This window comes from Tiliqua scincoides, chromosome 4 (genome assembly GCF_035046505.1).
Source record: "Tiliqua scincoides isolate rTilSci1 chromosome 4, rTilSci1.hap2, whole genome shotgun sequence".
NCBI lineage: Eukaryota > Metazoa > Chordata > Lepidosauria > Squamata > Scincidae > Tiliqua > Tiliqua scincoides.
In genome coordinates, this window is record NC_089824.1 from 1,673,238 (window position 1) to 1,697,641 (window position 24,404).

A 24,404-nucleotide genomic window follows, 5' to 3' on the forward strand; every position below is an offset into this window, starting at 1 on the left:
ATCAGGGCTGGAGGTGCTCCCAGAGTCCCCTGCTGCTGCTCCACGTCCTTCAGGCATCTCGCTGGGCACAGGAGTCGATGCGGCGGGAGGCGGGGCCCAGCTCCACTTTGCACACCCGCTGGGCAAACTTGAGTGAGCAGATGGACTCCCCCATGTCCTTCTCCAGTGGCGAGATCTGGGGTCAGAGAGAGAAAGGGTGGGAGAAGGGCTGGCAGGCATAGCTTGCCCAGGAGGGTCCCTCCTCATTGTGCATCGCCTCTTGCTGCCACTGGCCAAGCAGTGGCCTGGCCTGGCGCATCCCCTGGAGGAGTCACTGCCTGCTAGCACTGTCACAGCTACGGGAGCCGCTGGCTCTATGCGCTCCGAGGTACTCTCTGCTTGTGCACTTTCAAGCACATCTTCCAGGGTTAAGCCTGCACCAGACACAGACCAGGAGCCACTGCTGGTGCTATAAGGCAGCCAGGAGGTGGCACATGGCAGCCTCATCACCCGTCCTGGTGGCCAAACAGTCCTGGCCAGTCAGCAGTAGCAGAGAAGGGTGCCATTCAACCCTTAACAGGCATGTGAGAGAAGAGCGCTCCAGGCCAGGACTGGGCACTGCTGCTGCCCAAAGCTGCTATCTGGGCACTCTGGAAGAGCGAGGTCGCGGTCGGGCCCCAGCTCAGAATAAGCCCTGCCACCATTGCTGATGCTGCTGGGTGTGGTCAGTAGGTGGCATTTGCTGGGCAGCTGAAGTAGGCTGATTGCCCAGGAAGAAAGTTTTTTCTCCAAAAGGTGGAGGAGAACAAAGGAGCATGTAGGATGGCAGAAAGGTGGAACTAGCCCTGCAATGCCCAGAATGATCTACCTGTGCCCTTGCTCCACCTGCCCGTCTCCAGGGGAAATCTCACAACCGCCTTCAGGCTGTGCGAGGTGGTGACCATGACTCAGGCGGCCTGGTTCTCGGATGGTTGACGGGCAGCTCTCTCCCCACTCATCCGTGCTGCTCAGGGGATGGCGCTTCCCTTTCTCCACCTGACATTGCTCTTCTCCCCGAGTCACCTGCCTCCCGCTCTCCCTTACCTGCACCATCATGATGGTCTTGCTGCCCTTGCCAAGGGAGTCCTGCAGCAGGTAGGTGAGCTTGGAGTTGCGGAAGGGCACGTGGGCCTGCTTGGCACGCAGGGCCTGGATCACCTCGCCCAGAGCCAGCAGGGACTTGTTGATGTTCTGGGCCTCCTTCAGCCGCTCTCCCTGTGCTCCAGACTTCCACACCCGCTCTGAGCCAGCCAGGTCCACCAGATTCAGCTTCCCTGGGGACAGAACAGGGATGGCAGGGACAAGAACATAACTGGGCCTGGAGAGCCTTGGGTGGGCAGGGCAGCTGGGCAGCCGGGCAGGCACCAGCATTTCACTGAGGAGGCAGCGCCAGGGTCAGAGACTACGGACTCTGGACTACAGGGGCCTCCAGTAGATCTTTCTCAACTCTGAGGGGTGGAAAATGCCGGTCTCCATGGACCTGGGCCTCCTGCCTCGCAGGACTGCCCTGACACCCCCTCCCAGAGGACACTGATACTGAACCTGAGCAGATACCTGTGACCTTGGTGCCGGCGGCCAGCTCTGTTCCAGTGATGGTGATGGTCAGCAGGGCGTGCGAACGAGAGCTGCGCTCATTCATGTTGGTGGACTGGGTTGCCCGGTTCCGCTTGCCCAGTGAGAGCACCTGGGACAGAAATAAAAGGGGGGGGGGCTCAGAGCCAGCGGGGTGGGGAGGGAGAGGGACCCAGGAGCAGGCTTGGACCCTGCAGTTGAAATGGGTGCAGTTACCAGGGGCAGGAGAGGAGGAGAATGGCTGCTCCAGGACATCTCACTATTTGTCAAACTGGTCTCCCACCTGAGCTAAAGTGAAGTGGGCAGGAAAGACCTGGAGAAGCAACTGCCCCTTTGCCATGGGCTTGTATTTTGCAGGCATAGATGCTCTCCAGTCTGCCACTCCTCTCCCACTCTATTGTTAAAATATGTATTCCAGGATTCAGCCCACCCCCCGCACACACATACCTCCCTTTCCATTACAGAAGGCCACCCAAACCCCCTCCACCTGCTCAAGCTCAGCCATGCCCCAGTGAGCCAGTTCTTAGCATCTACATGCATCTTGACTACCTTTTTGATCTCATGAAGGCTGTGCACCTCCACACTGGTCAGGCCTGGAACGTGCAGCTGACCACTCCCATCTGGGTTCAACTTGACATCCAGTTTCTCTTGGGGATCCTTGGCGAGGAGATCCCTAAACAGCAAGAGAAAGGTGGCCTTCATCTGCAGTTCTTCTGCAACTCAGTCTGATGCGGAAATTGTTCGCCTCTGGCTATCAGCAGCGTATTTCAGAGGGATGTCCTACAGATAAAGAAATTAGCAAACTACCTGGGAGACACTTTGTCACAGAGCCCAAGCGAGACCAGTAAGAGTCTGACTTCAGAGACTTCTGCATGAGTACTTCTGCATCACTGTATCTTTGTGGTAAAAGACCCTTCAAATCCAGGATATTCATGAACCACATTTCCAAGATGCCCAGGCTAGGCAGATCCAATCCCTTCTCAAAGGCACTGCATATGGGGCTGCAGACCCCTGCTTTGAAAGCATGCATAGCCTCTCAGCACAACGTCATCCTTACCAAGACCCAAGAGAGATCTTGAAGTGCTTTCAGACAGTTCCGATCACACTGACGCATCCACCAGAAGTGAGAAGCACAAACAGGCAAACACCAACTGCAGAGAACAGCTTCTCCTTCTTGAATTGTGTCGCGGCTAAACTCCTGTTCTCCTCAAGCCGCTTCTGTACTTACAGAATGTGGACATGTGCAGCCTCACAGCTGCTGCTTTCAGATGGTAATACCTTGTCAAACCTGTTCACGTCTGTGTTAATCTAGAGCACTGTTTCTCAACCAGTGGTACTTGTACCGCTGGTGGTATTTGAGGTGGTATCCGGTGGTACTCACAGGACCCCAGACCCCCACCACCTGACAGCGAGACCAGCAGTGCAATGCGACAAACAGCAGTAGGAGGCTTGGTTCAGTGGGCAGAGCTCCAGTGTGTGCTTTTTGCAAGCTTGAAAAAGCCCTCCTGTCTGCCCTGAGCCCAGCAGTGGACCTCCCCACCTGGGGCAAAGGTCCACAATGGTGCCCCCCGCAGGCTACCACTGCCCCCGTGCAGAAATCTGCCCCCCCCAACCTGAGGATCACATCGGAGAAACCTCTGTGAGGTTCCCTGACTTTAAACTGTGCTTCCGGAAAACTGGGACCACAGTTTCTGCCCCCGTCGGGAGCCTCAGAGAGGCTTCCATGGGGTCCTAGCATCTCGCGCCTGGGGCTTTTGCCCCATCGGACCTTATGGTGGGTCCATAACTGCCAGAGCCTCTTATCAGTGTTTGTCACGTTGCATCTGGCCTCCCAGTCTGGAAGTAACTAGCAGTGACATTATCACCAGTTACATCTAGTGGTACTTCCAGCAGGTGGACTTCCCATGGGAAGTGGTACAGTGTTACAAACACCCTCTGTCCATCTTGGTTTCAAAGTTGGGCAGGCCTCCCTGAAGTGAAAAGGGATGAGATTTTGCTGGCTCCCAAGGAAAGGCCCTTCTATGGTTGATTAAATCTGGGTGCTTGAGGTCTGACAAAGGATAGCTAGCAAGAACAAGTCCTGCCTGCATGTTAAATTGAACTACAATTGCCCAACTGAGTAGTTCCTTTTCAGACTGTAGGCCAAGAAGTCCTTCCACCTGAGATAACACAGCCTGCCACACAATTGTTCAGTAGAAACTTCCTGGATGGGCCATCAAGCTCTTTTCTGACCTCCTAGAAAACTCAATCAAGGCCAGGAAGCCCAAAATGCATCACTCAAGAAGCTCTCCAAACTGCTCTGTCCTGCAGATATTCCTTTGTTTCCTTTGTGAAAAGTCCTATAACGTCCCTGCTCTAGAAGCAGATTAGATAAGACAGAAGACACAGAGGAGAGTTTGTTCACTCCAGAGGCAGTGGGGGAGTAGTCTGGCATTTCACTTTGGAAGAACCTGGGCTGGGAACTTTGCAGCCCTGCCTTGCTGTTCAAGGACTTCACACGCAAGCAAACTGGCAGACTAGGATAGATGATTCCCCCCCCCCTTTTGATCTCTCTCTCTCCAAAATATTATTTCTTTAATAAACTCCTTATTGTCTTTGAAAAGCCCTGTCTTGTGGTTACTGATAGCCTAATTTTGAGGCACTGAGATTAGCTGCACAGCTCATCCACATCAAGGATCCCAAACCTTGTCACACTGCTAGATTTGACCTTTGGCTTGCTAATTTTCCCAATTTCAGGTATTTGTAGATTTTCAGGTATTTTGAAAATTTTCCCAATTTTCAGGTAGGTCACACGTGTACATGTGAAGGAGCAGTGCTGGCAACAGATTGCCAGAGAATGCGGGCATAGCAGATTAGAGGAGCAGTGTTGGCAACAACAGTGGGGAACAAACATTGAGAAATGCTGTTCTGGGGCTTGGATTTAGGGATGTCAACATGAAGAAGAGATCCAGTGTGAAAGAACGGCAACTCACATTCATCCTGAGTCTTGGTGAAGCCGAGAGGCTCTATTATGTTTTAAAAGGATGCCCATCCACAGTGCCAGGCGTGATGGCTGTGAAAATAACGCTCTCGTGATGGGTACAGCAAAGAGTCTTTGGAAAGGTATACTTGACACATATCATACATCAGATGGTTCTTACTCCCATAAGATGCAACACTACAAATTTACTCCTGAGTAGTCCCTCAGACTTCAATGAGTCTTGCCTGCTCTATCTGGGCTGCAAGTGAGATCATTTCTGGGATGATTTGCAAAGCTCCACATGTATCCAGCTTCCATCTGCCACATTAGTGTTTTTGCCCTGCCTGCAGGATCCGGCCTTGCAGGGATGACGTCCAGGTAGTGGAAAGAATCTTCAGCTGGCCAAAGTCTGGGTTGCAGGCTTCTTTACATTCTCATGGAAAAGCACCTGACTCGAGCACAGCTTGCACAGCATCACCAGTTGGAGCCAGCCAAGATGGGTGAGTGCAAGTGCCAGGGAAGTGAAAGGAAACAAAGGTGTGCAGCGTTGGTCTGCCTGGGGATTTGCAGTGCAAATGCTGGAATTCACACAGATGTACAGAGTTTGTGCCAGGGGCACACTCAAGCCCTCATCTGGCTGCTGTGATGGCTGTCACTTCTGGAAATCTCCACTCCTCCCCCCCCAAGTACGCAGGGGAGGTTCCCCCAGAGCAGGATGAGTGCTCAGACGCATCCCTACCTGATCACTTCATTGTAGATCTCCACCATACTGAGACTGACGGAATATTTCCAGGCCTCCCGCTTAGCCTCCATCTCCCGATAGAGGGCCTGCAGCGCCTGCTGGTTTATGCCAGGGTTATCCGGGATGCCCTAGAATCAGACACAAGAGCCCTTGGAACGCTCTCCAGGGAGACTCGCCTGCGCCAGGTGAAACCCTCATTCTTTTCTGGGCCTCTGCAGTCTTGGCTTAACACTGCCCTGCCCTGACCGGTTCCCTGCCCTGCTTGTTAATTGTGTCACCAGCTTGTTCGCTGTTTGTATGAAGTGTGTTTTTCTGGAAGGTTTGTTGCCTGAAGCATGAGCCACAAATGTCTCTAAACACATATGTTGAATAAATAAGAGAGAGCCATGGGCGGGGGGGGGGGTCTTTACATTGCTAGGAAGACAGTGAGACCTGTGACTGGAGGGTCTCAACTCTCCTCCCAGACCCTTTTCCCAAGGCTGGCAGTGGGATTTACCGATTCCTGGACAAGACTTGCCCTTCCTTACCCCCATGAGAGAGGACCTCTCCACACACACGCTGCCATGACCTTTAATCCACCTTCCCTTCTGACCTTCCAAGAGACAGAGACAGCAGGAAGGTGGACCAGGATCTCATTCGGTCTGAAACACACGGAGGGCAATGGACATATCTATGGATCTGAACAGCTACACAAATTCTGCCGGCTGCACATGCTGCTGCCTCGCTTGAGCGTCAGGTCAAAGGCAGACATCCACCCACCCAGCATTTCAATTTATGTGCCTGAAGGGGAATTCAGGGGCACTGGTACAAGAAACCCTGCTGAGATGCACATGTGCAAGAATGTGTGCCTCTGTGGGTGACTGTGCATGCATAAAAGCTGCTGCTGCTGCCACCATTCATGGAACTCAGCCTGCAGGGGGGCTCTCGGATGCAAATAGCAAGCAAGGCCCTACCTCCATGGTGTAGGTCTTGCCTGAACCCGTCTGCCCGTAGGCAAAGATGCAAACGTTGTAGCCATTCATGCAGGACATGACCAGAGGCTCAATCTCCTGGAAGACCTGCAGGGAAAGACAGAGAGGGGAGGTGGGTTGAGGGGGCATGACGAAGCAGTGCCTCCCACTGGTGGTTCAGGTGCTGCAGTGAGGCAGGTGCGAGGAAGTGCAGGTGTAAGTGCCCAAATGGAGGAAGGTGGCTGTGAGAGGAGGAGAGGGAAGTGGGGCTGGTGGGCAGGACGCATGGCTGCTGGCTGTGCAGGGGCTGGGCTCTGATCGAGCGAGTTACCTGCTACTGTGGCAGCCATAACTTTGGCCATCCTCGCAGTGTGCAGGGTCCCTTTCCTGGCAGGCACCCAGGGATCAAGGGGTCGCCAGGCGGCAGGTGGACAGCTCAAGCTGTGCCCACACCAGCAAGTCTCCCAGAGTCTGAGAGAATGGGCCAACCTCTGATCTAGAACACAACACCACCAACACCGTTACCACCGCCCTGCAGACCTAAGACCGATTCTACAGGGCACACCTGCTTTCCTGCTGAGCGACAGAGATCCCCCTACACCGTGTTGGGAAATCGCTGTTCTACACATGGCCAACCCTGCAATACACACACACACACCCCTACCCCTCTAGATATTCCACTCAAGTGAGAAGCCAGCCACCCCTCCCTCCACCACCACCCCCTTCTGTTGCAAGAGGGAGGAGCGGAGGAGAGTGTAGGAGAGAGTAGGAGAGGACTCAAAGGGCTTGATCAAGTGTCCAGCAGGTGAGGTGGTGACTTGGTGTCCAAAAGTTCTGGAATGCTTGTCATGTGAACCTATGACACTGCTTATGCAGAGTCAGCCTCTTCTGCAGAGTTCCAGGGTCTCAGACAGGGGCACTGCAGGGCATCACGCAGAGTCTGGGGTTCTTAGAAACTGAGTCTGGGACCCTCTGCATGGATGGTAGCTACAGACCCCTCCCCCCCCCGCATCACCTTCTCAGTGCATGTTCTAAACCAGAGTCGAAAAACAAAATAATTGCAACCGGAGGCAGGATTTGCAGCGGGATTCCCACAATGTGCAGCCTTTGGGCAGAGAGAGGAGCCCCTCCCTCCTCCCCCACAGACCAGCAGTTCAACCCGGAGTTGACTACAGGTGCCCCTCCCCTACAGGCTGTTCTGCAACATACAGTCCTGTTTCACAAATTCTACAATAAACTCCCCCCCCCCCCCCCGCCAAACAAGACTTCATATATCCTTAAAGGATGCTTTTTGCCCTGGCCATACAGGAAAAGCAGCAGTGTGAAGATGAAATCTTGAGCAGAAGGCCTGGTTGGGGGTGGGGGGGCTACTTAACTTTTCCCCCACCAGAAATTTATCTGCTCAAAATGCTCTCCTTTCTGCTTTTCTCAGCAGGAGAAAAGATTCTGCCTGGGCAAATGACTGGCAGAGCTGCACCAGTGTTCTCTCTAAGGTGTGTGCCACCCTCTACGCAGTGTACAGCTGGATGTTTTTGGCTGACACGATAATGTCATTGCCAAATGCCCGGAGGCAGTGTCGTGATGAACTGCAACACTGCACGGCTGCAGAGGAGTCTGTGCACCAGAGTGGAACCCTACGGGGAACACTGGCTGCAACTCCCCCCCCCCCCCCCGAGGTGAGATGGTGCAGCTCGGAGATGGCAAAGGAGAACCATTCCCCAAGCAGGGAAGCTGTGCAACAGCTCAAGGACTGCTGAGCACTTGCCAGGGCTCTGTCCCCCCTGCCACAAGACATTCCACTGCCAGGCCCAGCCTCCCCTGTGCCAGGTCTCCACCTGCGTTGCACAGAACACTGTGGCCTGGGGCAGGCGCTCTGCAGGCTGGTTTCAGCACTTGACCTCCACAGGAAGCTGCAGGAGGAGTGTGGCGATTGTGAGACTCTCCCTGGGTGGGGAAGAAGACCGTGGCATGGGTCCCCAGGGCCAGCAAAAGCAAGCGGCACCTCCGGAAGCAGGGAGCCCTCACCTCCTCCTGAGTGGCCTGTGGCAGGAAGACCTTGTCCAGCTTGAAGGTTCGCTCCTTGCCCTTGTAGCAGGCGGTCACACAGCCATCATCAGTGGGGTCGGCACCCACAGCGGTGCCCACCTCCCCCTCCTTCCAGTCAGCTTTGATCAGAGGCTTCAGGCGGCACAGAACCCGGATGTTTCCTGTGGGAAGGGGGAGAGGGGCAGGGCAGGTGAGCCTGAATGCCAGGGCTATCTGCTCTGCCTGCCAGCACCACTGTTTGATCCACAGCCTGAACAAACCCATATTGGGTATAAGCACCATCCCCAAAAGGGTGCCATACTGCACATCCGTGCAGGCCAGGTTCTAGTTCTGCCAAAGCCCACCAGAGCAGCATATGCTCCATCCTTGCAGCAGTGCTGGCTACAGGCAGTCACTAAGCAGTACCTGTGATGGACAGCTGCATCTCTCTCAACAGGAAACTCCCCAAAGAGCCGAGATGACTCCTAAAGACCAGATGCCTCAAAGAATACTCTGGGCACTGCTTTTGGAAATTACCTTAACTGCCACAGAAAGGTCTGGAATGCCAAACGTCTCCCATGCCTTGAGGTTCCAACCTTCTCCCACCTGCTTGGTGCTTCCCTTTCCGCCCAGTTCTGATGCCCCAAATGACACACTTCCTCTTGCTGCAAAAGGCACCACTGTCCAGGATCACTGGACCACTCTACACAGTGCTCCAAGGAAAACAAAGGGGCCCAGCTTCCAGAGGTGCCAAAGGCAGTCAAGATGCACCTTGGTGCTTTCTCTCCCCTGCTCCTGCTGATCAAAGACTCCAGCTTCCTCTCGATGGGAGCTGCCTCTTCAACCTGACTGCAGGGGCAGGTGTGGAAGTTCCACTCCTGATGTTATCACAAGGAAGTGCAGAAAACAAATCAACTGAGTTGCTCCACAATGTCTGTTTACCCAGAGACGAACCTCATCATGACCCCCTGCAGAGTGTGCTTCATTCCATGTCTGTCTATGCAAATACGTGCGTTTCTTCACTGATCTATTCCCCTCCTTCACAGTATTTTCTTCTCTCGCATTTCTTGTCCACATTTTAGTGTTCAGGACAAGGATACTGGACTGAAAATACAGAGAGCTGAGGCCACGTCCCAAAGCCAAATCAATTCCACTGCTCAATTCCAATTCGATCCACTGGTCAATTTTAGCCAGCTCAGGGTGTGGGGAGGGAGCACACTGTGACAGGACTGGGAGGAGGGAGTCCAGATGCCTTTGATCCACAAGATCTACACTCCTAGACAGGAATGTTCCTTGCACCTGAGAGACATCTTTGTTTGGGCAGGGGCAGCGGGGGTTTGGGTTGCTACCTTTCCAGTGTACAGGAGGGATGCTTCAGGAACTGGAAGGGAGTGCACAGCCATAGGAAGGGGACAGCAAAGGATCAAGGAGAAAAAAGAGGGAATGGTTTGGTGAAGTGAGAGTAGTACCAATAGGTGCCAGCAGGTGGGACCTGTGCTGTCATCGTACTGATAGTACAGTCACCAGCCAATAAGAGCTTAGCAAAGTGCCCGTCCACGCAGCACTTGGGTTCATGAACATTATGCTACTAGTAGGAAATCTCATTTACCCAGAAACACAGAATTGGAGACTGAGTGCGGAGCTAACGCAAGTTTAGCAAAGCGGATGCGCTAGCAGAGGCAGTCTCCTCGGAAGCCTCACCTGCCCCCAATTATCCACACACTCCCTCTCCACAGAACCAGGAGTACCTTTCACCTCCAAAAGCTGGTCATGGTATTTCTTGCGAAGCAGCACCTCCCGCTGGTAGCGCTCCTGCAGCGAATGGTTGACGTGAGACACCTTGTTGATGGCTGAGCACATCTGGGGTGGAAAGGAGGAGCAAGGAAGGAGTGTCACTAAGCCCAAGAGCAGCATGCCCCCTGCAGGACTGCCCTCCAGCAGAGGTGGTGAAAACAGGCCAAGAACACCCACAATGCAAGAGAGAATCCCACAGGATGCTGAAATCACTGCTGCCAGAGTGACCAGGTGGCCAGAAGCACCTGTTCACCACTGCAGCTGCATTAACAATGGGGTTGCATGTCATGCATATGGGTCCCTTTAGTCTCGGACTAGCTGCATTTTGCACCAGTTGAAGTTCTGGAGGGTCTTCATGGGCAGCCCCTCACAGAGCTCATTGCAGCAATCTATTCATGAGGAAGCAAAAGCATCTACACACGTGGCACGGGCTGTCTGAGACAGGACTGGGTGCAGCTGGTGCACCAGCCTACACCAAGCAAAAGCATCCTGGCTCTCAGATGACACCTGCACACCCAAGGATCAAAGCTGGGTCCAGGAGGATTCCCAAGCTGCAGACCAGATCCTTGCGGGGTGGACCCTCTCCTAGACAGGCCGACACACCACTGCCACTCCAAGCATTTGCCAGCTTGGAGGCCAGATCCCTAAAGGATAGCAGCAGAAGACTGCCAAAACAGCACAACCTCCAGGTGCTCCTGCCAAACCCACTGGCCATCACCTGGCCCCGGGTCTCACCTGCTGTCGGGCCTCGCTGAGTGCGGCTTCGTAACAGTCGGCAAAACTGCACACCTGCCCACGCAGGCTGTTGTAGTTGGACTTCATGCCCCTGAGGAGAGGCTGAAGGGTGTCCAGATGCTGCCGCACCCCTGGGAGAAGGGGAGGGAAGGGGAGGGCAGGCAAAGGTCAGAACTGAAACGGGGTTTCCCTGTGCAATGCCTCCCTCCCTGGATCCCCTCCCAATTCACCTCAGGCACCAAACTTCTTCGCCATTGCTGCTGGAAGAAGTGCACAGATGGGCCTGTTCTCTCTCTCCTGCCCTCTCCTGGGGTCAGAGCCACAGGCTTTGAGGCCCCCAGCCCACCTCCTGCCCCCTACCTGCCAGCTGCTCACGCAGGTGCTGGAGATGCTGCTTGGAACACTTGGAGGCCTCCTGGACGGCCTCCTCTTTCTGCGCCTCCAGCTGGTCGATTCTGCACAGCAGTTCCTGGCGCAGCCCAGCAATCTCGGACTCGTAGGCAGAGACCTGGCAGAGACACGCCTGCTTCAGGAGGGGGCGGCATGTCTGGGACCTGCTCAGCTCAGGGCCAAAGTCTCTTCAGGGACCGGGCAGTGCAGCAAGGGAGGGCTTGGAGCAGCAGTGGTGAGATGGCTGGTGCAGTGGTCCTGCCCACCACTTTTGCAGGTGACAAACAAAACTTGGGAGGGAAGCCACTTACGGGGTGGGGTGGGGGCCTGTGTAGTGCCTTCCAAGCTCTGGAGGGGCAACCAGCATTCGCCTTGATAACATTTCCCTTCATCTGGCGCTGGTTGTGCCAAGTGTTTCTGTTCTCCAGCTACATTTGCAATTTGAAAGTTGTATATGTCCAGTCAGATTACACAGGCCTACGCCTACACCATGGCTTCCTCACAAGGAAGCTGCCTGAATTGGCATATAAGGGGGCTATGCTGTACCCCCAAAACTAGAGCCAATCAGGCAAAACCAAGGCCATTTTTGGATTCAGCACCCCAGATATACCCAAGGTCTAATATTTAAGACGGCAAAAAGTGTGTGGGCCTGTGTAATCTTGCACCCCGACTGGACTCCTGTGTGTCCACCTGCCTTTTCTTGAATTTGTAAATGTACAGTTTGATTGAATATGTTGATTTAGGGGATTGCTTGAAATCTTTTTATGTGGCCTGGATGTATAAAATTTTGTACAGATCGGGGACATGTGGTGGGTGGAGAGGCAGGTGAGGCAGAGCCTCCCCACCAGACTCCTTCAAAAAGCACCACTACGTGAGGTGTGCACACGTGCTATGCATGTGGGTTGTGTGTCCTTGCACACCTCACACAGCAGCAGCGCTTTTCAAAGGACTCTGGTGGGGAGGCTCTGCCTCACCTGCCTCCCCACCCACCGCACGAGCCTGGTACAGATTGTGTCACTTTAGTCTTGCGTGCTGTTTTCCCCTTTCCCTTAGGCAATGTTTCTCTGTGCCAGGGACAGACTACTCCAGGGAGCAGCCCCCGTGCTCAGTCTCCTGAAGGCAACGGCTCTGCTGTTGCACAACACCGTTTCAAGCCAGCCACACCTCACCTTGTGCCGCAAGCCAGCCACTGCTTCTTCAGAGCTGTGCAACTTTTCTGTCAGCTGTCGGCACCGCTCAGCCTGGCCAGCAAGTTGCTCCAGGAGGGCCCTGCTCCGTTCCTCAGCTTCTGCCAGTGCCTGCAGGGTGCAGGGAGAGTCCACTGGCACTGCTCTGGTGATGTACTGCAGGGGAAGAAACAGGGCAGGAGCTATGACGGGCTATGACGCTGCCCCCAACACTGAGCTTTGTCAGCCACACTGAGAGAAACTTGTGCAGAAATCTGCCAGAGCGCCAAATTCCTGGGCAAGAGCAGGTCACGTGATAAGGCCTGTTATGGACAGATCAAGCAGCCATTCTACCAGGCAGGCCTGGAAAAGGCCATTCTTTGTGTGGGCACAGAAATCACAAGAGACGTCCCTTAATTAACAACTCTGCTCCTTTGCAAAAACCCCCACTGGTTCAAGCTGGACTTCTGCATTAAAAAAGGATCTCCTGGAGAAGCTACTCTGAAGGAGCTTTTCCCCAATCTGGTCGGTTCCCAATCCTCTGCTGCCTTCTTGCTGCTACAGATTCACAGCCCAGTCCTATGGGCACCTAACGCCGCTGGAACAAGCAGTCTGGCAGCATCAGGGGCCTTTCAGCTGCCACGTTTCCCAAGCAGTGAGCAAGTGGCCGGCTCCAAGCACCAGCAGACAACAGATGCCTGCCAGCACTGGTGAGTGTGCACAGGGGTTGGAGAGGCGAGGGACGGGTGGAACAGGGCAGGGATGGGCAGAAAGGGGTCCATCTGCAGCAGGGGCAGGAAAGAGGGCAGATGGGGACCAAGAAGGGTAGGACCGGAAGTGACGGACCCAGTGGCTTCTAGTCACGTCCAAAAGGCCCTCTTCATGGATATTGCCAGCCTCAGAACACCTCCCGGACAAGACCAGAATCCACTTCTGGTCACATTGGGAAGCCCTCTGAGCAGGGGCTATGCAGCCACAGATGCTCAAATCCATGGATGCCGAACTTGTGGACAAGGAAGGGTCCACTGTGTACAAACACATTGCTAACATGCAAGATAAGCAAGGCAAGCTTTACAGGAAGTGAACTGCTAGGTTTGCAAGAGTTCCCTTGTATTATTAACAGTATTTATATACCGCTTTTCAACTAAAAGTTCACAAAGCGGTTTACAGAGAAAAATCAACTAACTAAATGGCTCCCTGTCCCAAAAGGGCTCACAATCTAAAAAGATGCAAATGAATACCAGCAGACAGCCACTAGAACAGACAGTGCTGGGGTGAGGTGGGCCAGTTACTCTCCCCCTGCTAAAAAAAGGAGCACCCACTTGAAAAAGTGCCTCTTACCCAATTAGCAGGGGTAGGAAAAAGAAAGGAAAGAAAAAGCATATCTTTGTAAGGAAAGAAAAAGCATATCCAATCAAGCAGCAGTTCCTCTGCAAGTCAAGCTTTGCAATGGGCAAACTACTACAGCAAAGCCTACTTTCTACCAACCCTCACTCTGAAAAGCAGCTGCTTTATTGATGGGGAAGAGTAAGCTAATCCCTCAAAACTGCTGTCAGCTCCATAGTCCAGGTGTGGGTGAACTTGGCCCTCAAACAGTTAAATTCCTCTGCAGTCTGCCTAGGGTCATCAAATTGGCACCTGCCCTCTAGTGACCAGGAGAGAAGCAGCAGCAGCACTCACCTGGATTTCAGGGGGCTGACTTTTTTGGGCCTCCAAGGAGAGCTGGAGCCCACGCAGGCGCTCGTCCAGGTGGCGCACTTCCTCTTCCTTGCGCCACTGCAGCCTGTCCATTTGCACCTCCAGGCCCATCAGCTCCTCTACCTTCTGCTGCAGGGTGGCCTCCAGCTGCTGCACTTTGGTGCGGAGCTCCTCGTTCTCCTGCAAAAGAGAATCTGAGTCACTTCCTGACCAGGATGCAAAGTTGGCCTCTAGAGCAGTGGTTCCCAAACTCAGAATGCCAGACGCAAGGGAGGGCACCAGGATTCAGGTCTCTTGTGGTCTTCTGTGCTCCCCGAGGCATCTGGTGGGACTAGATGGGCCTTTGGCCTGATCCAGCAGGGCTCTTCTGAAGTTATGTTCTTATTGAATTGTGAGCCGTGGCTCCCCAGGGAGCCATAGGAAACAGTTTGGGGAGCTGCAGAAACCTCACAAAAAACCCACCACCCTATACATTGTATAGGATTGTAGCTCTAATGGGGAGTAATGTAGCTCTAATGGGGAGTCACTAGAGGTAGTACGTCAAGGGAGCGCTCTCTCTCTCTCTCTCTCTCTCTCTCTCTCTCTCTCCCCCACACACACACACACAGGGGCAAGTGTGGTAGCAACAGAGGGGATTCCTTTTAAAAAACCCAGGGAGTGTTTGCCAAATTCCCCCCCCCCCCATGGTGCAGGCAATCACTGCCACAAGCAAGCCTTCCTACCAAGCAAAGCATGAGATTTAGCCTACAATCCTCTCCACACTTTCCTGGGAGTAAGCCCCATTGACTACAGTGGGGCTTACTTCTGAGTAGAAACGCATAGGGCTGGACTCTTAAAAGATCAGCATCCCATGTGAAAGAAGCCAGGCAGCTGGCAACAGGGAGGGCTGAGTAAGGCACGGAGGGGAGTGATAATAGCTGCCTTAGTTTCCTTCCATCCGGAAGTGTCAGGCTGCAGCATATTTGCGTAACTCTATGAAATTTAGCACAATGCATTTTTTGTTAATAGCACCGGCAAAGACAAATGACAAAGACTCCAGGTGTGGCAACGGCTGCATCTCAGGCTGCACAAGGGAGGGAGAAGATACCAGCTCTCACCTTGGTCAGCAGGCACTGGGGCCGTGTGGAAACTGTGGCCAGCTGCTGCAGGAGTCCCTGGGTGATGCTCAAGCTCTGCTTCAACCCATCATTTTCTACCATCAGGTTGTGGATCCGCTTCTCAGAGTCTGTCACTCCCTGGACGACAGAAGAGTAACCACAAAGCTCTCCCCCCCCATCCTGACAAGCCTCAGGTTTCTCTGGAAGCACAGTGGGGAAGATGCCAGAGCAGCAGCACCCCAGCCCCTGAGCCAGAAGTTTCCCTGGGAATGCCTCCCACCCACCTCTCCCCTGTGTGATTTCTCCCTCTCTCTGCCTTTGATGGCCCACGACCCGAGCAGGAGATTGTGTCCCTCACCGTGCCCACGCGCAGTCGCGCCAGCTCTTCCTCTCGTTCATGAATCTGTTGCTCCAGACCTTGAACCTGCCGGGAGAGGAGCGTCAGGCAAGTTGACCTTTCTCAGGGCTCTTCCCTACCCCAGCAAGGAGAGCCAGGGTGGCAGTGTCTGCCTCCTGATGCTGGGCTGCGAGGGGGGCTCTTGTATCTGCCAAATTTGACATATGATCTGGAGTGAGGGGTAAACAATGAGGTGACCACATTTGCTGATGACACCCAACTCTTCTCCTACCCTCCTCCATCCCTTCCTCCCATCTGGGGGAAGAGCAGACTGGTGCATATGCCTCTTGGCAAATTTCCCAGTTGGCCTCCACACTGATACACTGACTGATTTTGTCTCTAACCCTTTCCCCACAAACTCCAGGATGCTTGCAATCTCTACCTAAGAGGAAACCATAAATAAGCACAAAAGGAAAAATAAATAAAAGACAAAGCCCAGCGCTTGAGCTCACCTGATGCTGGAAGTTCCCAGTCAGCCTCTGCTTCTCTCTCTCCCGCTCCTCTGCCTCCTGCCTGAGGCCTGTCACCTCCTCCGCCAGCCGGCTCCTCTCCCCCTGGAGGGCGCTGATGGACTCCACCAACTGATGAACACCTGCTGGGGCCACTGGATGCAGCAAGCAGGCAGAGGGCAGCTTCACACCTGGCCACAGGAGGAAAGGCATCCTCCGTCGTGTGGGAACATTTGCACCTCACTCGTCAGGTAAAAAGTGATCCCTGTCCCACCTTCTGGAATTTGCACTCCAGAAATGATGGAGCCACCACTAAGCAGTGCCCAAAGTCCCACCCCAGTCAGACATTCCAGGAGGATTCCACCATTGATGGTACTGGGACCACGGAAAGAGCCGTAACCAGCAGACGCGCACACCTCCGGCCCAAGCCCTTAACTAGAGTGACTTTGCACTGTTGTCCGATTCCAAACCTGGCCAAGAGCGAGACTGAAATGAGTCATCAGTCTCACTCAGGAATCCCTGCAGCTGAGTTATCTGTCACCCTCTCCTGAAGCCACGGAGTGGTCACGCACATTGTGCAAAAACTACACTTTGGACTGGATCCTTGTGCATCTCATAGAGGGCTGTCTTCCAAGAACGAGGGGGCTGATTTTGAAATGGAGATTTTAGCTTGCTTTTCTAGGAACTGCACAATGTGGCCAACAGTGTAGCCCAATAGACAGACAGACATATACAGGAACCCAAAGCTCATTCTGGGGTGCATGAAAACCCACTTCCTCATTCAGGCTGCTCACACAGCTCCCTGACAATTAAGAGAAGAGGGAGCCAGGAACAGCCATCCTCCTTGCAAGGAGAGCTTGCAACTCAGCAGTTTACTGCTTGCAAAGCTGGTACTGCCCAACACCACCAGCTGGAGACTCTCAGTGAAGAACTAACCACAGAGCAGCACTTCAGATCACAATGAGCACCAGAGCAGAAGCCGGCTCTAGAGCAGGGTCTCTAAACTTCTGGGCTGAAGGGCCGCATCAAATATCTGGCAGGGTGTCGAGGGCCAGAAAAAAAATTAAAAATAAAATTTAAATAAACACATTAGAGATGGAACTTAGATGAATGACTGAAATGAATGAATGAAGGGGCTCAAATGCCCAGGATTTCTCCAAGCACCAACACAGTTCGAGATATAAAGCACACACTTAAATGGACCCCCACTCCCTCACCCCACAAGCATAACTCTGGTTGTGTTTGGTCAACTGGGCCAGAGGTTCTCAGGGAATCAGAGGCTGGCTATGGGCCAGATAGAGGCACTCCGCGGGCCGCATCTGGCCCCCGGGCCAGGGTTTGGAAACCCCCGCTCTAGAGTGCGGAGGCTGCTCAGCCCCTGCCCCAAAAGGCAGCGCTTGGGAGACCTGGGCTCACCTTCACGCATCTTCTCCAAGAGTTCCTGCTGCTCACAAATGACACCCTCCAGGCTGGCAATGAGGCTGAGCTTGTCCTTCACCCGCTGCCGGTAGGCCTTCTTCAGGCCACGCAGCTGCTTGCGGCGGCGACTCTCTTCTTTTCGCAGACGGGAGCGGTACTCGCCAGCCTTCTCCTGCAGCAGCTGCATCTGGGAGTAGCGCTCCAGGAAGGAGAGGAGGTGGGACATCACCAAGATGAGGGGCGACTCCAGACGCTGGTGGGATAAGGCCCCAAAGCATGACCAACAGACAGGCCGGGATGCAGGAGCATGTGCAGAGTGACAGGGTGTGTGGAAAGAGAGGGAAAGAGCGTAGTCAGCAGCATGCCCTGGAGAGGGTCAGGCAATGTGCCATGGAGGGAAGCCATTCATCTGCCACTCATCCTGTGCTTTCCTTCAATTCCCAGATCTTTCACTGTCTTATCTATCATCACTGACTGTGCAGGTTCCCTGGGAAGAGATCACTTAAGTGGGTTCTGAAGGGTCACCAGATCAAAAACAGAGGAGGTTACAGTGAAGCAGTGACCCCCATGTGATTGTGTAGTGATGTCCTGCAAACTATTCAAGTTTGTCTTTTGTGTGTCTTCTCCTGTACAAAGTAGGGGATGGCAGAGACTAACATGAACCTCAGGAAAAGCACACAGGCTTCAGCACTCCCCCACCTGACATCTCCTCATGGTCCTCTGTCCTGTCTCTTCTCACCCAGCCCACCCAACTTCTGACAATAGGGCCAGACAGGGGCAAAAAGGTGTTTGGCAGCCAACGGTACGAAGGCAGGGCAGGGAAGGAGTCAGCTCCCCTCACCCAAGTGCTCCTTCTGATGGTTTAAACTAGACACACACGCAAATCTGGTCTCTTCCCAACAACAGCCTGGATAAGAGCAGTATGGAACTGTTACCTTCTCCACAGATGACTCTGTTTCTGCAAGGCAGAATTTTGCAGCAGCCTCTTGCTTGAGGGCTTGGAACTCAGTGAGCGGAGAGGGGGCATCCCCCAGTCCTCCCCAGCTGAAGCCTTCCTCATCGTCCTCTTCCTCAGTGCTGCTGCCTCTGTCACTGTCGGAACTGCCTGCCGAAGGACAAGATCCATGAAGCACCTTGTGAGGAGGGGGCACCTGGCTGCACCATCCTTCCTTTGTGGAGGACACTCACCACCAACATAAGAACATAAGAACAGCCCCACTGGATCAGGCCATCCAGTGGGGCACCAACAGGTACCACCACCAGAGAGACCAGGACAACCAGTCTCTCCGACCTCCTGGCATTCTCACCTTTGCCGACCCCCCCCCCCCCACACACACACCCTAGAACTGCACTTTTCAAACTCTCAGGGAGTTTGAAGACTGCAGTAAGTCCTTGGAGGGGAGGGAGGCAGCAGGGGCAGGGGAAAGGCAGCAACGCGATCCCCAGGATCGGGGGGCTGCTGGGGCTGGGATGCATTCACCAGTCCCTCCAACAGCGTCCTGGGGGTGCGCGAGTGTCTGCAGGGCTCCCCAGCCTTCTAAAAGTGAAAGTGGAGTGATCGCGCTCCAGCCTGACTTCAGCCACACTGAAGCGCCAGCAACACCTGTCCTGGTGGTTCAGACAATCGGTCTGTCGCTGGCCTGGTACCACTCAAAGCACAATGTCAGGCAGAGGGAGGCCATGGAACAGTCTCTGCCACCCAACCAAGCTGCCAGAGGGAGGGAGGGAGGCAGGTGGGCAAGCTTTGCGGGTACGTACTGTCCACCCCAGTGAGTTCCTTCCAGGGGTCCTTGCACTGTGCCTTCTCTGTCCTCCTGGGTGACTCCATCTGAAAAGTTGTGGGTCCCTGAGAGAGACAAGAAGGGAGGAGGAAACATGAATCAGCAGCAACATGACCAAGAGAACCAGGAAGACCAACATGCACAGTGACGCCCTCCCCACAAGGATGAAACACGCCTCTACTGAATGAGGACTTCCTGGACCCCTTGGAGATGTTGCCTCATCTCTCCACACCCCATCCCCAATTCTGCCCCCCGCCCCCCGAGCCATGCAAGAGAATGGACAGAAGGGAATAGATACAGGGTCTGGAAAGGTGGCCTTTCCCCATTGCTTATGCAGTTTGCAGGGGGATCAGCCACATTCTGATTTGGAGAGGAGCCTGGTCAATTCTGTTGACCGTCTTGAATTTACTGCCAATCAATTTCATTGGATGATGTCACAAACTCTATAGTGTTCTGGGAAATCAGAAACAAATTATTTGTTAATCCGGGCAATTCTCTGTTATGAGGCTTCTGAGGTATTATGCAATCCAGAAAGTGTGCACCCCAATCCCTTGCTATGCAGCACAAGATACTAGGATGCAACTCTCACATTATGTGCGGTTGTGTGCCAGGGATGTGTGGTGGGTGGGGAGGCAGGTGAGGCAGTGCTTTGAAAAGCGCCTCCTTTGAAAAGCGCTGCCGCCGCCATGTGAGGTGCGCAAGCATTCAGTACCCACATGCTCTCGAGTGTGGGTTGCGTGCGCTTGCAAACCTCACATGGCAGCAGTACTTTTCGAAGGACTCCGGAGTGGACGCTCTGCCTCACCTGCCTCCCCACCCACTATATGTCCCTGTGGTGAGCATGTTGAAGACTGCACCCAACATCCTCTGCAACACCACTTACTTATTTATTTAAAAAATGTATACCCCTGATAATGAGGCACCCAGGGTGGCACACAAGATTCATTAAAATACAAAGGCAAAGAAACAAAAATGAGTAAAAGGTGAAAAAATAGAAGCCAGCACACCACATCACGAAAACATACCTGATACAAAAAGCATTAAAAGTCTGAAATGCAGCAGCAGTATTTTATTTATTAATTTATTTAACTTGGAGCCCATTCCTATGCATGTCTACTCAGAAGTAAGTCCCATTACAGTCAATTAAGCTTACTCCCAGGTAAGTGTGGATAGGATTGCAGCCTTGTATTCTTGTTCCCCCCACCTTACATCTCATATAGGGTTTCTGTAAGGATTGCATCAAAACGATACATATGATGTGCTTTGCACACTTCAAAAGTACTAGACAAAAGTTGTGTGTTAATGAAAGAACAGGATGATCTTGTAGGAGCAGCCCTAGAGAGAGACACAAGGGAGGGTGGGGGTCCAGGCAGGGAAAGGCCTTTGGGCAAGATGGAGGTGCAGCTGGCACTCGCAGTCTCAAGCGCATCAAGCACAGGGAAGGGCTGACTTGGTTGGAGAAGACCCAGAGCTGCCTGCCTGGTGTTGCTGGGGCGCTGGGGCGTGAAAGCCTTTTGGCTGACACACTTTTTCAGCCTAAGTCTGTCTGAAGTTGGTCTGTTCGCTCTGCAGAGGGAACTGTGAGCGGAATGTGGTGCAATCTGTATTTTGTCTAAATTTGTCAGTATTTTACTTGTAGCTTCTTCTTGATATGCATCTCTCAACGTTTAGCATTAAATTGCCCAGTTCAGGCCCTGCATCCTTGTTGCTTACCTATAAGAACAGCCCCACTGGATCAGGCCATAGGCCCACCTAGTCCAGCTTCCTGTATCTCACAGCAGCCCACCAAATGCCCCAGGGAGCACACCAGATAACAAGAGACCTCATCCTGGTGCCCTCCCTTGCATCTGGCATTCTGACATAACCCATTTCTAAAATCAGGAGGTTGCGCATACACATCATGGCTTGTACCCCATAATGGATTTTTCCTCCAGAAACTTGTCCAAGCCCCTTTTAGGGTTCACTTTCAGCACCACCATGTGCACTGCAGCCAGCTAGACAGTGTGCTCCGGTGCAGTTTCCATGCCTAGCTGAACCAGCAAGGGAGGATCTTCAAGAGCAGTGAGTTTTAGCTTTTTTTGGACATTTGATGGCAGAAAGCCACCTGCCTGCCCGGTGTATTATATTCAAGCACAGTTAATTTGCTGCACTGTCACCAAAAGTGCAGCCGAGGCTCCCCCCCCTTCCTGAAGATCACTGCTGCAGGCCTGTCTTGTAAAGGGCTGCTGGGGGAGGGGGGCTGTGCAAACCTCTGCTAAGTCAACCTTTAGTTACCAAGACCCATCTGGAGCCTTTGTACAAACAGGCTGACCACGCAGTCCACATCCCTGGGTCCCAGGCTCTGACTTGGTTTAGCAATTCAGTCTGATACGTGCACGCATTAAAGGGACACTCAGCGGTGTGTGGATGCATGTCTATAAAGGGGGAAATCCTGGCAGTACCAGGCCACCCCCCCCACACACACACACTTGGTTTCTCCTCGATCGGAGCCCGTTTCCAGTTCGTTTGGTCCTTCAGTTTCCCACAATGATGGGCCCTTTTCCTGGCACTGCTGAGCACCATCTGCCACACCCCAGGGCCATCATGTCTCTGGTCCAAGGGCATTAGGAGGGCATAAAAAATGGAGGCTGAGCCCCCACCCTCCTCCTGGGACCAACATCCTTGTCACTGGTGGAATGTGATTAATGGAACTGAGCAAGTTTGGCTCTGCCTCTCTCTTTATACCTGAGGGGGACAGCATGAAATGTGTATGTGCTGAAATTTAAAAACACACAACCAGTAAACCAGAAAGGACACAAGATTTCTGCCCCCTCCCAACACACACAGAGGTGGCCTCCCTAGCAGACAGGCCTCCAAATGCCCCCTTTCCAATCCACTATAGCAGTCTAACCACCACAATAGGAAGCTGCTGTTTCCATGGTAACAGATGCTATGGACACATCATCACTGCGTGAAGTGAAGGGTCCATTTGCGTGAGACCTGCTTGCTGATGAGCAGATCCAGATTGACCTTTCTTGTCCATGTCTGGCAGGAAAAGGGCTCACATCCACAAGGCAGGGCCCCATTCCTTTAGTTCCAGGAAAGGAGGAGACGGAGCTCTTGAAGAAATGGGAGCTATCCCTGGGCCAAGGGCCTTCATCCCGGAGCCCCTGAAGTGGTTAACCTGAGACAGCGTTCATCAGAGCTCAGCTCTAGAACACTATTCTGTTCCCTATACTCAGCACTGGAACATCCAATACTCCCATCTTCATAAAGGGAGCATCTCTGAACATGGGCAGAGTGCCCTTCAAGACTGAGAAGCAACAACCATTCCCAAACATCTAACACCAGGTTGCTTCCCACTACAGGTGAAAAAGAATGTGAAACTCGCATGTACATGTGCAGCTCACACCATGGACTGTTTTGTGTCTAAGAGATCCACAGTGCATGAAATGACCCTAAGAGCAGGGCAGCTTCCAGCCCACAGGCATGAATTGCTCAGTGTGCCTGTCGCAGGCCATGCAAACCACAGCCAAAGGATCCACGGAGATCATGCAGCCTGAAGGGCCAGCAGTGACACAGTGAGTAGGAGCAGAAGATTTTCAACTGTGGCTGCCAGGCAGGCTGGAGCAGAGGCGCACTCTGCCGGTGAATCCAGCCCAGGTCCCTGCCCGGCTCTGCAGGAGCCACGGTCTGCCTGCAGTCAGGGCTCCAGGGAAGCGGCACCTCCCTCCTCCTGCTGCCCGTGTCCAACCGGCCCGTCTTTCTCCAAAGAGCCCGAATCTTGCCTTTCCACAAACAAGCGCTGGCTGCAAGCCGCACGTCCCCACCCGGGGCCTGTCCGCACTTCTCCGGCTGACCCAAATTCGATTCCCCCCAGAGAGGCGGCTGGGCAGAGAGAAGTGTCCAGGTCAGCTCTGAGCAGGGCTCCCTGGCCGCTCTGCCCCGGAGCCCCTTTTCCAGACTGCTTCATAAGCCCTAGTCTAGCGGCCCCTGCCCGTCCAGTCCCCCAGACATCACACCTCCTTCGCTGTCAGCTGCAGGCAGGCAGGCGGCCGGTCTCCCTCAGGCAGCCCCAGTGCCAGACCAAGAGCCTGGCAAGCGGCAGACCTCGGCTGTGGAGGAATCTTCCTCCCGGGAGAAGGGCCATTCTCAGTCCCGCCGCAGGAACAGCGAGAAGGGGCACAGCTGGGAGACCCGCAGCTCGGGGGGGCCACAAGTGAGTGGGGGAGGGGCGCCGACCCCCCCCCCCCACTCCCGGGTGCTCTCCAAAGCCGCTCTGCGCGAACGAGGCGCCTCTGGGTCTCCGCGCTGCTCCGCTGCGACCCCCACCCCCAAATGCGCACAGGCACCCTGGCCTCGACAGCAGGCTCGGCTGCTTGCGCGGAAAGCAGCTCTAGGGCAGCCCCACGCCCTGGAACCCGCCTGAGGGGCGTCGGAGCTGCGGGGGTGCCAGGGGGAGCAGGCTCCCACACCCCGCCGCTCGCCCCCTTCCCACAGCAGGCCGAGCACAGGCTGCTGGTCGCAGGAGAAGCCCGCGAGCCCGCTCCCGTCCGGGCCGAGGCCCCTCGCGGAGGGCAGCGGCGGCGCCGCACTGCGCCGGGGGCTCCGTCCGGGCACCCGCTGGTCCTGCGGCGGGGCGGCAGGCAGGGCCGCAGCCCAGGAGCAGCCCGGCTGGCTGAGGACCCCGCGCTCACCTGCGGGTGGCCCTGGCCGGGGACGAGTGGCAGCGGCGACTGCTCGGCCTCCCCCTCGCCGGCCTCGCCCTCGCGGGCGGCATCCCTGCGGAAGAGGCTGTAGAAGATGAAGACCAGCAGCGAGTAGAAGGCGTACATGCTCTCTCCGCGCTCTCGCCGGCCGCGGCTGCCTCCGCGCCCCCGGCACGCCCCCTCCCTCCGCCGGCGCCTCCCCCGCTCCCGGCCGCGCCGGGCACCGCCACCGAGAGAGCGAGGGAGGGACGGAGGGGACTCCTTGCGGGCGGAGAGCGCGGCTCGCTCGCACACGCCCCCCTGCACCTGCCTGCCGGGGACCGGGCGGGCGGAGGCGGCTCCTGCCCCGCAGTGCCGCCCAGATGCTGCCGGAGCACCACCCACCCGGCCCGCAGCGGCGCCGCCCTCGGGCAGGGAGTGCGGGGCCCTCCGGGACTGCGCTCCCAGGTGCCGACGCGGAGCCTGCCGCCCTTCGGGAGCTGCCGAGAGCACTGCGGCTCTGCACAGCGGCCGGCAGCCGCTCA

The 24,404-nt window shown here is 54.7% G+C and overlaps 1 protein-coding gene across 1 annotated transcript; it reads right to left on the reverse strand.

Annotated features, from left to right (window-relative positions):
- Positions 1-49: 49 nt before the first annotated feature.
- Positions 50-24,006, reverse strand: KIFC2 (kinesin family member C2). The gene is made up of 19 exons (XM_066623102.1): positions 23,194-24,006; positions 19,170-19,257; positions 18,347-18,516; positions 17,409-17,664; positions 15,996-16,183; positions 15,505-15,570; positions 15,147-15,284; positions 14,032-14,229; positions 12,355-12,528; positions 11,156-11,303; positions 10,796-10,926; positions 10,015-10,126; positions 8,267-8,448; positions 6,245-6,349; positions 5,289-5,419; positions 2,140-2,263; positions 1,573-1,702; positions 1,063-1,292; positions 50-175 (listed from the first exon to the last, which is right to left on the reverse strand). Exons 1-19 carry the CDS (start codon positions 24,004-24,006, stop codon positions 50-52), a joined length of 3,510 nt encoding a protein of 1,169 aa, XP_066479199.1.
- Between the last annotated feature and the right edge of the window lie 398 nt (positions 24,007-24,404).